Genomic DNA, 17,761 nt, shown 5'->3' with positions numbered 1-17,761 from the left:
TTGTTTGCGGAAATAAAATTGTTAGGGGGGGTAGTAGTTTATAAAATTCAAGTACTTTTGAAATGTGGTTTATGGTATATAATTGTGACAACAAGGAAGTACACCGCTCTGTTTCAATCATGGGAATTATTACTGACCAGCAAAATGTTAGGTTCTAAACAATAAATACATACCTTTTCTGAACAAATACTCCACTTGTTGAAGCTGGTATTTTTGTTTCTATAATCTAATATTTGTTAGACACTGGTCATTTAAAGGCAGTGGACACTATTCAATTTTGGTAATTACTCAAAATAATTATTAGCACAAAATTTTACTCTGTAACGAGTAATGGGGAGCTGTTAATGGTATAAAACATTGTGAGAAACGGCTCCCTCTGAATTAACGTAGTTTTCGAGAAAGAAGTAATTTTCCACGAATTTGAGTTTGAGACCAGTCAGATTTAGAATTTGAGGTCTCGAAATTAAGCATCTGAAAGCACATAACTTGGTGTGACAAGGTGTTTTTTCTTTATCTCGCAACTACGACGACCAATTGAGCTCAAATTTTCACAGGTTTGTTATTTTATGCATAATTGTTGAAATACACCAAGTGAGAAGACTGGTCTTTGACAACTACCAATAGTGTCCAGTGTCTTTAACATTATGTGAACATAATTTGTTCCGAAATTGGCGCCGTTAATTGAAAAAAGTACAATTGTAGGTAGGTGTTTGGGAGTTTATGGAGGGTTGGCCTGAACATAACTGCGGATAACCTCCCTGCTTCACGTGCACTCAGTCTTGAAAATTTCATTCGGTAAACGGATCGTTGTACATGTATTTTTACAGTTGTACTAAATCATTTCTCAGACAAACGTGAACGACGACACCGTGTTTGATCATAATGGTTTTGGTTTGCGTTGCACAGAGTTTATGATACTAATTAAGAATTTATTGAATTTTTATATTTCGCTCTCCCCGGGACCAGCCTGTACGAGGGCACATAACAGTTAAACAAATCCCATATGAATTTACACAGACAACAAGTTTCAGACAAAGTACACCATGCGTGTAATAATATATTATCCTTCAAAATATCGCTTAAAGGTAACTTTCAATTTGTTAACGTACCAAAAAATGAATTTAACCAAAATCAAATTCAATAAAACAGTTGGCATTTGCTGTTTACTACACGTCACTTAAAATACACTGTTTACTATGGGAGATCCATATAATTTCAAACTATTTCATAAACTTTCACAATGCAATTTAAATTAAATTGATAGAAAAGTACCAACAACTATAGGAGGGATAGGCCTATATTATTCGCCCTGCGTTTTGCTCACCTAAACAAATTAGAAAGTAAACAACCTCTTGTGAAATTTATTGGATCGGTGCTTAATTCTCCATGAAGTGTAATTGGCCATGTAGATTGAACTGACGTCAATGTGTGACTATCTAATTTAAAGCCAGGTATTAAAACTGTGCGCATGCGGCATCTCGTCTTGCCCTTTTACATTTTACACATGCGCGACTTGCGATCACGTCAGCCCTTAGGAGAAGGCAATAACACTGCTTCATGTTTTATCCATCACCTTAAAGGCACTGGACACTATTGGTTATTACTCAAAATAATTGTTAGCATAACAATTTACTTGGTTACGAGCACTGGAGAGCTGTTGATAGTATAAAACATTGTGAGAAAAGGCTCCCTCTGAAGTGACGTATTTTTTGAGAAAGAGGTAATTTCTCACTTAAATATTAAAAATCTTCAACTGAAGCATTTTTATTATGCATCTGAAAGCACACAAAGTAATGCAACAAGGCTGTTTTCTTTCATTATTCTCTTGCAAATTCGACTGATGAGCCCAAATTTTCACAGAGTAATTGTTAGAAGTGGTTTTTGACCATTACAAAACCTGCCAGTTCCTTTAAGCTATGTGTTTCCCTGCCTGAACAACGCCTTGCATTACAACGATGCGAGATGATTCACCTCAGACTATGCTAGTCAGACCAAAGTAGGCTGACGCCGTGAACACTCACACTCACGCCTATGAGAGAGGACAGATTGGACCGCGTGCTTTGGCATCAGCATACGCAGTTTTAATCACGGAGCTAACAAGCCCACTTTTGACAGATGCAGTGCTATCTACTGACGATAGGAAACCCGTATGATGCCGTTGAACACTGCGCTCTGTAGAGCTGTGCACAACGATAACGCTTTACATGTCCGTTGATGCTTTCTGTGTGCGACCCAACCCAATTGAACGGAGAATCATAATGAGGAGAAAATACGTACAGCTATAATGTGCCCTCTCTCTATATTATGTACGGGTGTCGACATTTTTTTTTTTTCTTTCTCCAAACTGAATCATCAGCAGCGGTGCCGACATGTTACGGACTCTAGGTGCAGTGTGCAATCCTCGTTGATGCAAAGAGGGAATGGGTCTTATGTTCAGCAGCAGGCATCATTGACGCCAAAGGCACAAAGCAAGGAATCTCGCATCGTTGAGCTGCTCTCCTTCTTCGATTATTAAACTCATGTCGCGTGTTATGCATGGACTATATTGAAAAACATCGCCTGCTTTCACCATCGGTGAAAATACGTGTTTATTAATTTGTAATTTTGGGCTCGCGTTTTCTCATACTGTGTAAAGATCGGATGATGGGTTTAACACACAATTTATACGTCTCCAATGTAGTGTGGTTGACGTAGTAGGGTAGTCGTTTCCAGTCATGGCTGCCTCGTCGTTGCTCGAAAAGATAGGGGACTTTTTGGAGTGTCAAATATGCCTTGAGACCTTCAAACATCCCAAAGTATTGCAATGTCTTCATACATTCTGCCAAAATTGTTTGGATCAAATGGCTCCCGATGGAACAGTTGTTTGTCCCACATGTCGGGCAGAGACCATCCTACCGAGGGAGGGTGTGATGGACCTGAAGAATAACTTCGTATTGGCAAATCTATTAGAGCTCGTCACCTCCCTCCAGAAGCCATTGGTGGGTGAAATAACAGCTGATGGAAACTTCAATACGTCTTTCATGTGCTCCAATTGTGACGAGAGCAGTGCACATGCTACGTCACGCTGCCTCAACTGTTGTGAGTTTCTCTGCGTCGAGTGTGTGGCAGCCCACCGGCGATTGAAGGCCCTACGCCACCATGTTATGCGAGATATCCATGCCTGGCTAGCGGCAGGAGAGCAGGTAGGTCAAAGCCACGACATTAAGAGCGAGCAGAATGGTTGCAGTAGTAGTGGCGCCTATACATGTTCCGAGCACACCAATGCTGAAGTCACTGCATACTGCGAGGCTTGTGATCTCCTCGTCTGTGAGACATGCAGCCGCACCGAGCACACCCGGTCCCCACACCGACTGGCGACCATCCACGAAGCAGCTGAGAGGCAACGAGAAGAAATCAAGACCATCCTGGCTGAATGTAAGAGAAAGCTAGGTGTTTTCTCTACAGCCATCGAATGCACCGTCCAGATCGCCAGGGATCTGCAGCGTCGCACCGACCGGGCTCAGAAAGATCTCCAGAACACTTCCCGTGAGTACATCAGGCTGATACAAGAAGAGCAAAGCCGGCTCATCAACGAGCTCCACAAGAAGAAAGAGGACAAGGAGAGTGAGATGGCCGCTCACATCGACAGCCTTCAGCGAGCCGTCGACATGATCCGTAACATGTGCTCCCTAGCAGACAACTCACTGATTAACGGGAGTCATGTGGAAGTTTTGCGCGCCAAAACGCAGCTGATAAATCGACGCCAGCAGTTGGACCGTGTGAGCATACGTAATATGCCCATTGACACCAGCTCACTCAGATTTGTGCCCAGTTCTGAACCAAACCTCATGGAAAATAAATTAGGCCACATTGAAGACTTGAGTTGAGGTTATAAAACTCAAAGTGTTACTAATGTTAGTCAGGCCCGTTACCAGGAGTTTTTTTTTGGGGGGGGGGGGGGGGGGGGGAATGAAGGCCCATTTCAAACCATAGGTCAACCTTTGCGCCCGTTTTCTTTCGCGCACCATTTTCTGTAATTGTTTTGTGTGGACTTTTTGTTAACCCCCCCCCCCCCGCCCCCATGGTCAAGGGCCTGATGTTAGCCTATAATAATGTATGGGTCATATTGACTCGAAACGCTAGTATTATAAGTCCATTCACACCGTTGTATATTATTAAAAGTTATTCAGTTTACCCTAGTAAGGTTAAAAATGGTTTGAAAGGGATCAATTATTAGTTGGTCAACTGCATATATGTGGATACTGATATAGGAGAGATTGTGTTATGTTTTAAAAATTGACGCCCTTACATACCACTCGTCCATGAAGTGTCAATTTGTTTGGAGGAATTTTAAAAGATGACGCGAATGGGTAAGGTTGGGATTAGGCCAACCCCCATTTTTAATCCCTAAACAATTTCAAGAGTAGCATATTATGATAACCATTGAAGGCTACTACTATGATGTTGATTGTGTGCACATGCCGGTTCTACCGGCGAGCGTAATCCTATAGTGGCGGCCATTTTGTATGTGCCTTCACGCAGTATTTCACACTGTTTTCATCCGTGCTGTTGAATATAAATATACGTCTATGGTATCTATTTCAAACATGAAATCTTTTTCGAGTACATCGTGTACAACATTTCATGACATTGTATTTATGGCGCAGCATTGTGACATAAAACGTCAATAAATAATTAATATTTATATGGCAAATAAACAATGTACAGTCACGCAATATTGTAACAGCAAATAGTGTATTTCGTTGTGATTATGCTGCCGCTACGACGCTTTTACTGAGCGTGAGAATCCACAGGCTATCTCTTGCAAACAGCGAGTCTTGGCCACACTAGGTCAAAACTTAATTGTTTTTCTCATTTCGAAAAAAACTTAAGCGTTTCAAGAATAATATTTTACGGGAAATTTCAACCATGACCATATTTACGTCATGTGTTGTGTGTGTTTGCAAATCTTCGAAAATGATAGTGTAATACTCTAACAATGGTGTGTTCATCCCTTTCAAGTAAGGAGTGGATTTGGTTTAGTGCAATATTCAGCAAGAAAAACTGTCAGTGTGCTTTGGTTTGTTTTAATAATTAATTATGTGTATCAACAACGCCATTGAGACTTTATTATGTGAGGCCTTTGTATATTAGCATATAATATGAATATTTATTTATGACGATCGATATTTTTTATTTCACAAAATATAACTTAAATTATTTCTATTAAATAAAATACTAAATTTGTGATTCACTTGTGATCGGATTATAATCAGCTGAAAGTTTATGCAATCGTCTACTGAGCACAGCATTGTGCAAACTGTAATGTTTGAGGGAAATACCTTCAAAATTGTATTTAAAGGCACTGGACACTATTGGTAATTACTCAAAATAATTGTTAGCATAACAACTTACTTGGTAACTTTTTTTGTAACTTTAAAGACACTGGACACTATTGGTTATTGTCAAAGACCAGTCTTCTCACTTGCTGTATCTCAACATATGCATTAAATAACAAACTGTGGAAATTTTGGCTCAATTGGTCGTCGAAGTTGCGAGATAATAATGATGAAAAAATACCCTTGTCACACGAAGTTGTGTGCTTTCAGATGCTCGATTTCGGGACCTCAAAATCTAATTCTGAGGTCTCGAAATCAAATTCAAATTCTTCAGTGGAAATTTACTTCTTTCTCGAAAACTACGTTACTTCCGAGGGAGCCGTTTCTCCACGCACAATGTTTTATACTATATCAACAGCTCTCCATTGCTTGTTACCAAGTAACATTATGCTAACAATTAGTTTAAGTAATTACCGATAGTGTCCAGTGCCTTATCAAACCATTCCAACATTTAAACCGGTACCAACTGCTAACTATTATGGACCAAGTGTAATGAACACATGGGCCAGATTCCATTATGATTTCATAATGCGAACAATACTCTTGCAAGAGTCATCTTGTCAGTGGTGTCTGTTTTACCTCTGTGTTTTATAAGGATTTATAGAGGATGGGGCTGCTTTGATATGGCTTGTCTTATGCTAACTTGAAATCCATGTTTGGTGTTGAACGTAAAGGCAAAGGTGTTGGAAATATGTTACAAGTCTGATGATGACACCCCCCTAAATATAAATACAGCTACCAATAAAAACAATTAGGCGCTGTTCGTGACGTCAATCGAGGCGCGATATTTGAAGAGAAAATGCTGCACCGTGCTGAAAAAGACGTCAGACCGGACCACCAGGCATTATTGCTCTTGTGAGTCTGACCAGCCATGCAGACTGACCCCATCTTTAGTTGTTTTGCTGCATTCAGCAGCAATACACTTGGTCGGCATTGCCGGAAAAATGCAAGAAAACAACTTTTTCGAAACGTACAAACTCAATGATTTGGACTTGCATGTCTTAATTATGTCTTAACCTTAAGATGTAAAGTCAAGTACTTGGGGATTTTTTTTTTATACACAAATCCTCAATTGAAAAAACTAGCTCAATACATTTCATATAATTATTATTATTGGCTTCCGGCCTGATTTTGTAGGATGTATACTGTAATAATATACAGATGATGCATACGATTCTTCTTTGAGGACCAAAACATTTACACACAATTTATGTCAATATTTATGGATTAAAACCCAAAGGCATGTCAATGTAAATATCTGGTTAATATTGCAATAATAATTGTGCACCAAGTTTAATGCTACGAAGCTCGGGAAGTGCCATCTTTTAAGGGTGTCAACAAAATGGCGTAACCCTGCATGGTATTATATCAAAATATTGTCGTGTAAACTGGTAGAATGCAATCGTCCTGATATAATTATCTTGTGGTGTCGACTTATTTGCCTGCATAGTACAATGTCTTCAGTTGAAGATAAAATTCTGCCTGGATTTCAATAATTTGGATGGCATTTCCAGAACTCCGTATAACACACCAATGGCTACTATAATTGTGATGATTGTGTGATATTGCAATAACATTAAAAGCAAGCAAAGCTATTCAAAATTGATGTTGGTGATTCATTGGCATATCCCTTGGACATTTCTTTTGACTGAAAGTGTGTTCTTGGATCGAGGGGGCCTCTATTTATTTGACATTTTTGCACGGGATTATAGCCCATAATATTCACAAAAACAAACAATGCAAACTTATTACTAAAGGCATTGGACACTAATTGGTAATAATTTACTCAAAATAAGTGTTAGCATAAAAACTTACTTGGTAACGAGCAATGGAGAGTTCTTGAAAATGATTATAAAACATTGTGAGAACGGCTTCCTCTTGAAATAACGTTGTTTTTGGAAAGAGGTAATTTCACTTCATGTCTGGAGTCTTTTTAGGCATCTGTATGGAAAGCACACAAGTTAGTGAAGTGTGTTTCTTCTTTCATTATACTCCCTTGCAACTTCGATGACCAATTGAGTCAAAATGTCCACAGATTTGTTATTGTATCCATTGAGATACACCAAGTGAGAGTACTGTTCTCAGACACTTAAAGATGTATTCTAGTTAAAAAGCAGGACTAGTTCTTTTTAGAACTGAGAAGTTTCCCGAATTCCAGAAATCTACTCCGCGGTAGTAGCATATAAAGCAAGACAAGTTCTCAAAACTTCCAAAAGTACATAATCTACCTGGCAATGTAGATACACACATGGTGTTAGCGCAAATCAACGATGTTGTCTGAAACGTTCCGCCGAGCAGCCTAATGAGATTGCGCCGACTGTATAGAGTCTGGTTGTCCAGACCAACAGACGACACGATATGACCGCCGGAAAAACACTTTAAAAAGCCGGACCGACGCTTAGGAGAACCGGGACACCAACAGGCATAAATTTCCCTATATTACTCTTCATCCCCTTAAAAACCTAGGCATTCGACATGTCGGCGATGCCCTTACAAAACTATAATCACATAGTCGCCAAAAGTAGCTTGACGAAAGTGCACAGAATGGCCGCTCAACGTAGGGATCTATTGATAGACCTTTATCATGATCATCTGGGCGTCAATCTGTCTAGAAAGATGTGGGACATCTTAAGTGATAACATTTACGGCGTAGGGTCCGGGGCCCGCTTAAGGACCCCGGAATATTGTTTTTGCCGTAGATGCTCTCTGGTGCAATCTAGGAAGTCTGGGGGTGTGTGCCTCCCTCTCAGATGTTGTAATTTAAGGCCCTTTTCAAGTTTTGATTTATCATTTTTTTGCTATTGGGAATTTTATCTTTAAGAAAATAAAAAATAAATCAACTATTATAGCTTATCCTTATTATTTCTAATTCTGCATACTTTTAATGATTGAGATGAAACGCCGTCTAAGCATTTTAAACGGCGTTTCATCTCAATCATTAGCAGCATCGTCAAGGATGGATCCAGATAAGAAGTTTTAGGGGGGTCTTTTGCGGAGTGTGGTCCGGGCCCGCTCATTTTCTCAGAGGCCGGGGAAAATCTGTGGTGCCATTTTAGGCCAATTATGAGGCATAATGAATGTGCAACAGAACATAAAGCCTTTGAAATGTGAGCAGCAGTAGAACTTTTTCGTAGGGGCAAATCTGTCAAAGAGTGAGCATGCGAGTGTGAAGCCTCACGGCGTGGGTCCGGGCCGCGAATTTTTTTCCCTGAACCTTTCGGGCAGTGTACTGGAGTTTAGCCAATCAGAGTGCGAGGCTGTGTTGATGACGTCACTGAACCACTCGGTAAAGATAATTGGCTTAAACTCCACGTACGCTGCCCGAAAGGTTCAGGAAAAAAAGATTCGCGTCCGGGCCCGCTTAAAGGCAGTGGACACTATTGGTAATTGTCAAAGACTAAACTCCACAGTTGGTGTATCTCAACATATGCATCAAATAACTAACCTGTGAAAATTTGAGCTCAATCGGTCATCAAAGTTGCGAGATAATAATGAAAAAAAAAACACCCTTGTCACGCGAAGTTGTGTGCGTTTAGATGGTTGATTTCGAGACCTCAAGTTCTAAATCTGAGGTCTCGAAATCAAATTCATGGAAAATTACTTCTTTCTCGAAAACTATGGCACTTCAGAGGGAGCCGTTTCTCATAATGTTTTATACCATCAACCTCTCCCCATTACTCGTCACCAAGTAAGGTACCGTTTTATGCTAATAATTATTTTGAGTAATTACCAATAGTGTCCACTGCCTTTAAGTGTCCTGGAAAATGTTGCATTCTAGATGCTATGTGGTGCAATCTTAGGCCATTTAGAGGCCAAAATGGCAAACGAAACAATACAATACGCCTTCAAAATTTGAGCAGAAGAATTTGGGCAATGGCAGACAGAGACACCGCGTCACACAGTAAAGTAAACATAGAGAACTAAAAAGTATGGAGATGACACGCACGTGCACTTATATAATTTAGTAAGACACAAGAGTTAACAAAAAAGGGGAACACCCCATGATTGATACCAATGATGGGAAACAGGGTTTTGTCTTCACAGTGCAAAACTTGAGCCTCATGATAAAGATGGTAACAAAATGGAGGGACATTTGATATTGTGTCCCCTCAAAAACTGGGGGACGTTTCCCCCGCCCCTTACTATAGACTGATGCCATTACGCGGGACACAGGGTTTGGTCTAGTCTTGGTGCAAGACGTTTCTCGTTTTCCTTTCACGCGAACCGCAACGTCTTGCACCAAGACTAGGTTTGGTTTTACAGTGCAACACTTGAGTTTCATGATAAAGGTGGTCAAAGACACGGGGGACATTTAATATTGTGTCACCCACCCTTTTATTATAGGTGCTAATCTGTGAGTGCGGGTGTCAAGCTTTACGGCGTGGGGTACGGGCCCGCTTGAGGGCCCGGGAAATTTTGCATTTTTTAGATGCTCTGTGGTGCAATCTTAGGCCAATTTTGAGGGGGGGGGGGCATTTGGATATAGTGTCCCCACCCAGCAAAAGTTGGGGCATGTCCCCCTGCCCCCTCCCCCCTGATTGACACACTTGATCATGATGCACCATCTTGGTCATAATGATTGCTAATATTATTCATTGTGCAAAAAGGACCCAGACTGTTTCTCCTTCCAGCCTTGGTTTGGTTGCGTTGAGCCGAATGGGAGAAAACTCACCCAAGATGGCCAAACCATGATAAAGGTCTATTTGCAACCATTCTGTGCATTTTGGGAGGGATTTAAAGTGAATCCAAAGGACTGTATTAGGGACCAATCTTAGATTTGAATTTTAAATGCTGTGGTTGGATGGATTTACAAATCTTAAAATGTATTGGTCCTAAAATCACTTTGATTTACTTTTTAACGAGACTAAAGTGTACTATCACGTTCATTAAAGCAAAATGATTGATTATCACTTCTCTTCCACTCCCACACCTCTCCACAACCACAGTCAAGTAAAAAGAGGCAAACTTGGTTGTATTTTAGGGGTAATACATTTATTATAAAATGGCCATATCGGAACACACAAAACGTGCGGATTTAGAGCAAGGCTAACTTATGATTGCAATATCCAGCAGAGTGCATCTAGTAGGTGGAAGACGCTCTAGGAATGAGTAAAATTAATGAGAACAGAACAGTAAAACGAGATTGCTTTTTAGCCTCTTTTTTGAGAGTCCAATTTAAGACTTTAACCTCGCATTTAAACAAAACGTTATAAAGGTGTGTACCACGGGCAACAACGGGACACAGGGTTTGGTCGTCACATTTGACTTTTTGAGACTTGGTATACGAATACGCCCCCCCCCCCGGGCCCCCCAGACAAGACCCCCCCCCCCCCGCCCCCACCCCTGCACACAATCTAGTGTAAACCGACCTCAACGGTTGAGGGCGCTGTTATCAATACATTTTCCGGAAAGTTGTCGGATTTCCGCATTGTAATAAACATGCAGCTAGTTTCACACATAAAAACATCCTCTCGTACGTGTTTGACAGCGGAATGTTATTTTGGTTTTCTTGGAAGTGAGCCAGCCGATGATGAATCAAGTGCAATTATAATAAAAAAACAAGCTGGTAATTATTATCAGCTAGCTGTGAATAATGTTTTCAGAAACAGATTTACTATGAAGGGATTGAAGCCACACTCTGTCAGTGTCAGCAAGCAGAGTTTCAACAAACTCAACAAGGCAGTGAGAGTTTTTTACGTAAGTAGCACTAGCACTAGCAGGAGTAACTTTAATTAAATTTGAGTTGTAATTAATGATGCGTTGATCACTTCAGAAGTGCAAGTGGATAACATTCCGTATGGCGCCACCACTTTTTCACTAATTGTTACAAAAAAGGATGGAAAAGTTTCCGTATGGCGCCACCACTTTTTCATTTGATATGAAATAATATAGTATCTAATTTACCTCAATGAGATATCCTTTTTTGTAAAAATTAGTGAAAAAGTGGTGGCGCCATACGGAATGTTATCCAAAAGGATATCTCATTGAGGTAAATTAGATACTATATTATTTCATATCAAATGAAAAAGTGGTGGCGCCATACGGAAACTTTTCCGTTCAAGTTCTTCGCAATAGTTTAGCCTCTCTCGCAATAGTTTAGCCTCTCTCGTCTAATTCTACCTCCATGGTCACTCTCTAATTGTACTTAGCTCACTCGGTCAAGTTGTATACACATTTTTTTGGAAAGAAGTGCAGTGGTCTCAAATGTTTATCACGTAAGTAAGTTGTTCTACTTTCATTATTATTGGCTTCTTTTTAAACTAATTAAATTAATTGAATAATAAACTAATACATTTTTTGTTAGAATATGTATTTTCACAATATCAGTTGTTTTGTAATGGATATGACCATGGAGCTAGCTCCATGATATGACGTAGTTTTACTGGCTGACCGACAAAAGTGAAAGGATTGGCAAAAGTGAAATATTGGACCCTACTTTCCTAAAAAAAATAACAAAACAACACTTTTGTCCGAGTAACTGACCTTGTGTTTTGGACGAAACGACCAGTAGTTGCGAGTTGGCAGGAGGGTTATGTTATCGCTACTAAATGACTAGGGCCCATACAATGCAAAGATAAAAAAGTGTGGCCCTGGACCCAACGCCGTAATTGCGTTGCGCTATGCGCTCGCAATTTCATTTCTTGTAATGCTCCCTACCCTTGGCTAGAGAACACTAGTCAGCAAACAATTACAATATCCGTTTAATTTATGCATTTGACTGATTGGTTTAGTACTCTAATCTGACTCTAATTATTTGCAAAAATAATTTTTGATAATTTATGTTTGAAACTTTATGAATAATTCAACAAAAAGACGCAAAATCAAAAGTAGCACATCATCAATGTTGGTAATGTACCTCCTCATTCAATGCGATGCACGGGTGTGCGGAATTCCTTCACATACACATAAGCACATCTAATTTAAAATCCAGTAACCCGCTGTGGTACCCACTGCTAAAACATAGGATTCAACAGCCTCTTTTTAGCACTTGGCAAACTCGGTGATCTTGTTGGTAAGACATCTGCTCTGGAATGGCAAGGGGATGAGTTCGGATCCTGCTATATAGATAGGCCCTATATGCCTGTGATTTTTTTTTCACGGAGCTCTCGAGCTTACACACATCAGTGTAAGGGTAAAACTAAACAATATTCTTTGCTGGAATTTTATCTGATATGGGGAAGGGGGTTTTGTTCACCCAATTCACCAAAAATTTAATAGACTTTTTTAGCAATTAAACTGAAATTAATTTTAAACTGAAAACGAAAAAAAATAAGAATCTGTAATTGTTCTACAGGAAATGTAAACAAGGAAGTTACCCATTCTAACTGATTGAAAAGATGACACATGAAACAAATCCTGTCCTGCACTCCCAATACTTCTAGTTTTACTTGATTCAAGTAGTGTCTAATTGAACTTGACATTTTCATAACATGGGAAAGCAAATAATGTGGCACGGAAATAATATGGTTAGGTGGTGGGTTCAGAGCACGAACGGGTGTTGATTGTGCACGGTGGATGTTGTTGTAATATGTATATGGGTCTACTTTATGGGTGGAGGTATATGTTGCTCATCAGTCAAGTTTGTAATAATTGTACTTTTCAAAAGGGGAGGGATATTGTAATATGTATAATGGGTCTACTTTATGGGCAGAGGTAATAATGTTGTTCAACCTCCACTCTTGCTTGTGGCTGATGTGAGAATAATAAAAGCAGCCTTTGTGTTGTCAGAAGAATCCAGAATACTCGTAGTCTGCATCTCTATTTGAGTCCATACGTACTCATACTTCAGATGTCTTACTGTATATTATACTCAATATTTTCTGAAGGGAGGACAATGAAAAGAACACACAAAACCGGAACCCAATAAAAACTTACAATATTGTCTCCTGATGAGTCCTCACAGACTACCACAATTGTGCACAAAGTACCACTTTTGGGTGGAAGGATTCTTCTGTTGGTTGGTACTCATGCTTTAAGAATGTTCGTTTTCTTGTAAACTTTGTTTTGTTATCACGTGATAACTTCCATTTATTATCCCGTTATGAGAACAAAATAAGAAATAAATCATAACAAAGAGTTAAGTCAAAACTTATTAATATTATGGGTAGTGATGTTGTTTACTTTATTACTTGAAAAAGGGTCACGCATGATGAATTGGGGGAGCAAACCCCCTTCCCCATATCAGATAAAATCCCATACCTTTGCAGGTAGAAGCCCTGCACTTGCACTTACAGCCTTGATGAAAGGTCATTAGATAGAGAAAATTGGATCTAAAAAAATTACATGCCACTGTAAATTGTTTACAGATAAACAGAAAGTGACAGACATTGTTTCTGATGTCCGATGACTTCATTGTTTCAAATTTCCTCTAAAAGAATTATAAAAAAGAGAATACATTTTACACCAATTTAATGTGAGGTTTGAGACGTGTAATTTGTCCCCACTTTAATGTGGACTCTACCAGTATATAAATGAGTGTTCACAAAACTGAATTGGACCTTGACCTCAGTTTATAACAACAACGCTTCCACAATCCCAGCCACTGCATTTTGGGCATGAAAACACAACCTTGGCCAGGTATCCCCTATACCCTGCTGTGTCCCTGCTATGAAGGAGAGCTCTTTGAACTCCTCATAACCAAACTTCACACATGGTCTCACAATTTTATTAATATCTTTTTCAGGGGTGCCAGTCAGAAGTTAGCAACTGTCAAGGGTGTGATACCTGGCTACACAGCAGTTAAGGTTGTATGGCTTCTGACTGGCATCCCCAAACAAATGACAAATGAGGGAGACTGCCAACATAGAGTGCTGGCGTACTTGGTAGAGAGCTAGCACGTTAATCCGGAGGTCGTTGGTTCAAATCCTGCCCCTGTGAATTTTGTTCTGGTCAAAAGTACAAAAGTTAAAAACTAGTTCTTAAAAACTCACCCTCGAGAAAAGAGACACTGTTTTCATGCGGTAGTTCTAATCTTACATAAATATTGATTTTTATTTCATCATCAGATTACTTTCCACAACAATGTGCTTTGTAAAGCCATAGGAGATTAAACCTTAAAACGACTACAAAATTTGAGCGGAGATTTTTTTTCTCTCAAAATGACCAGCATCATGCCACACACTGATGACGGACCTTTGCCAGCAGGCAGGGAAAGAAGAAATAGTTATTTGGAGGTAAGTCTCAGGCCTGATAACTTCACGGAGGCAACAAAGGCGATTGCCTCCATGCCTTGGTGTCCTCAAAATGCTACAGTAGAAATTAACAATTAACAATTTCCTCATTTTAAGGTGGCCTTTACCAAGGAGAAAATGTCTTGGTGCCCTTGCCCTTTTCTAAAACGAAGTATAGGGCCCTGCAGGCCTGAAGTCTGCATATTCTCAGTTTATCAAAGGGGGTCTGTCGTTACGAACTTGTAGGCCTGTGGCTGTATGTAGTATGAACTATAATCTAGTTACTGTTCATGTGCTGTTGCTGTCACATCAGAAAGGGCATCGTCATTTTGTAATTTGACGGCCAGCATGCACGCAGTAGTTACTGGATAAGAGTTTGAACCTCTGTGTACAGGCCTGTTTTGATAACTTTGACAGTCCCTCTTATAGGATTCGGGTACTTTTTCAAAATGTTCACAGATTTACATTAAACTTACAGGGTTTGAAGATAATGATAGTGGAAAGCTTCCCTTCAAATATTACATAGTATTTGAGAAATGAGTAAAACAAGTCACAAAATCATTTTAGCATGTAGAATCCCCTTAACCAGTTTTGATATTATACCAAAACCATAGCATAACTGGTTAATACGTTTTTACATGCTAAAACTGAGACGAAAATTGTTACTTTTACTCATTTCTCAAAAACTACAGCACCTCGGTAAGTAAAATTTCAAGGGAAGCTTTCTAATATCATAATCTTCAAACTGTGTAAGTTTAATGTAAATCTGTGGACATTTTGTTTTTTTGTTAGGAAAAAGTACATACCCTTTAATAGTAGCAAACACAAGGTCAAACGCAAATGAGCCACACTGAATGAACTTTTTAAATATTTATCTGAAATTATTTCAACCACTCATTTTGAGCAACTGAAACAAAGCTACAATTTTGCTGTGCAGAGTGATCTGGGGCCAATTTCATTTAGCTGCTTTTAAAAGCAGAAAATATTGCTTAACAATTTGCTGCTGAGCAAAACTTAGCAGGATAGTATCATATACCAGTCAAAATTTGTACTTAAGACATGGTAGTTTCGCTGGTAACCTTATTCTGGAAAGCATGTACTCTTATTGTTCTTAGCTACTATTTGTGCTTTTAAAGCAACTCTATGAAATTGAGCCATGGTCAAGAACTCGTACTCTGCCTCAGTTTCTAAACAATCCTGATATAAAATAAATCAGAAAGACTGGGGCATCAGTACCTTTCACTTATTCCCCCAGTAAGTGATTTTTACGATGTACAGGTGTATTCTGATTTGTGTTTTTGCTCTTGTAGGTGTTATCGAGGGTCTCTAGTGATCTGAATTTTTTTGCGTCGGATCTCAGGAAAGCTCCAATTCCTTTCAAGGCCAGCTCCCCTAAGTCCCCCCTTGCAGTGACGGCTAGTCTACCCCTCTTTAGAGCCGAGGACAGGTAAGCCCTGGGTTCAATTTCATGGAGCTGCTTTAGCAGAACAAATTTGCTTAACAGTTTTCTGCTTATAATTAGCAGATATGAGCAGGAAACCTGTCACAAATTGAACACATAGTAAGCATATTTTTGTTGTGGTTAGCTACTTTTTGTGCTTTTAAAGGCAGCTTTATGAAATTGGGCACTGTTAAAAAAAAAGGAAGATGTAAGCTTCATGTTGTAGGGTTGTATTAAAGGCACTGGACACTATTGATAATTACTCAAAATAATTATTAGCATAACACCTTACTTGGTAACGCGTAATGGAGAGCTGTTGATGGTATAAAACATTGTGAGAAACAGCTCCCTCTGAAGTAACGTAGTTTTTGAGAAAGAAGTAATTTCTCACTAAAATATTTGATTTGATTTCGAGATCGCAGAATTAGAGTTTGAGGTCTCGAAATCTAGCATCTGAAAGCACACAAATGTGCAACAAGTGCATTATTTTCTCATATTATTCTCTCGCAACTTTGACGACCAATTGAGCTCAAATTTTCACAGGGCTGTTATTTTATGCATATGTTGAGATAAACCAAGTGAGAAGACTGGTCTTTGACAATTACCAATAGTGTCCAATGCCTTTAAAAAGCTTTTACAACTGGGTCAAATTCATGGCTCTGCTACCTCGGAATTCTTCACTTACAACAGTCAGTTATATGCCTACACGTATTTTAAAATTGTTTTTTTCACAGGACTGTTTTTTATCAAGCAATCTTGCATGGCAAAATATTTGGACTGAATATTTTGTGTGCACACTGAATACCAATATTGAATAGCAAGCAAATGATGATTTTTTTAGTAGCAACTGATACATTTTGTGTAGTGTTTTGCTTTTATGTAGCGATGAGAATCGTTCACTGAAATAAGATTGTGTTTATTCTGTTGGGTATTAGAACGAGAGCCAACCTTGTGGTAAATTGTTTTTAAACTAATGAACAATACACTATTGCTTGCAGTCAGGAAGTTTGGTAAAATGCACACTTATGTGTGCGTGATTTTTCCTCTTGGCACCGAAAAAAGTATATTGTGCCAAGGCCCTTGTGCAACTTCTCTTATTAATTGGACATTGCCATTTGATTTATAGAATCTATGCACTATTCAAAATAGCCCTTGAGAAAGGCTCTGCTAGAGTTCAAAATCGCCAGGCCATTGCACTGTTCAAATTGTCTACTTTTTCTGAATGAAATGTTTGCAATCCTGTCAGCAGATACCACCATCTGGTAGGAGCAAGAAACACCTTCCTTGGTTCAAATAACAACGCCTCAACAACACCAGTAGCACCAGTACATTATGCACAATTACCAGCGACACATTCATCACCACACAACAGGGAAATCACAGCCATGCCTTCACCATTACTCAAGGTTCGTGTGAAACTGTTACTGTCTTTAACCTTTTTAGAGACCATAGCGGAGGCATATTTGTGTGGATCATTATACTTTACTTTTTAAAAAACATATTTCCAACCAAGGCATTTCATAACAAACGGATTGAAACGCTTTTCATAGACCAACTTGCCAAGGCAACGTGACCCTTTAACAGATTGGATGCTTTTCTGCTATTTGAGGGAAAGTTTGTGTTCTTTGCAATGGGTTGATGACTTTAACCCAACAGTTCAGTAGTCACTTTTGCTTTCAAAGTAGAAGTGAATCCACACAACTCTTGCTTTTTGTCACTTTCTCTTTCTGTATCTATGAAGTCATGGCGCATATAATAGTTATTTGAATCAA

At 39.2% G+C, this 17,761-nt stretch overlaps 2 protein-coding genes across 3 annotated transcripts in view; both read left to right on the top strand.

Moving 5' to 3' along the window:
* The first annotated feature begins 2,287 nt into the window (after positions 1–2,287).
* LOC117300312 (E3 ubiquitin-protein ligase TRIM56-like) lies at positions 2,288–3,911 on the top strand. Its single transcript, XM_033784059.1, has one exon. The coding sequence runs from the start codon at positions 2,715–2,717 to the stop codon at positions 3,864–3,866; it is 1,152 nt and encodes a 383-aa protein (XP_033639950.1). The 5' UTR covers positions 2,288–2,714; the 3' UTR covers positions 3,867–3,911.
* Positions 3,912–10,832: 6,921 nt separating this feature from the next.
* Positions 10,833–17,761, top strand: part of LOC117291178 (protein sprint-like) — a 32,502-nt gene continuing 25,573 nt past the window's right edge. The window contains exons 1-4 of one of the 2 annotated variants that reach the window (XM_033772774.1): positions 10,833–11,075; positions 14,384–14,551; positions 15,859–15,995; positions 17,239–17,395. In XM_033772774.1, coding sequence (XP_033628665.1) covers positions 14,477–14,551; positions 15,859–15,995; positions 17,239–17,395 — 369 coding nt within the window. In that variant the 5' untranslated portion in view covers positions 10,833–11,075; positions 14,384–14,476. Of the gene's footprint in view, positions 11,076–14,383; positions 14,552–15,858; positions 15,996–17,235; positions 17,396–17,761 lie in introns of both variants that reach the window. The other variant, XM_033772765.1, reaches the window with a different exon arrangement.

Source organism: Asterias rubens, chromosome 1, assembly GCF_902459465.1.
Source record: "Asterias rubens chromosome 1, eAstRub1.3, whole genome shotgun sequence".
Lineage (NCBI taxonomy): Eukaryota > Metazoa > Echinodermata > Asteroidea > Forcipulatida > Asteriidae > Asterias > Asterias rubens.
Note: the sequence above shows the minus strand (reverse complement) of the source record. Positions and strands in the feature narration are given on the sequence as shown.

Bases quoted from the DNA above. Each gene is read 5' to 3' on its own strand.
- LOC117300312 (XM_033784059.1), top strand. From the start codon at position 2,715: ATGGCTGCCTCGTCGTTGCTCGAAAAGATAGGGGACTTTTTGGAGTGT.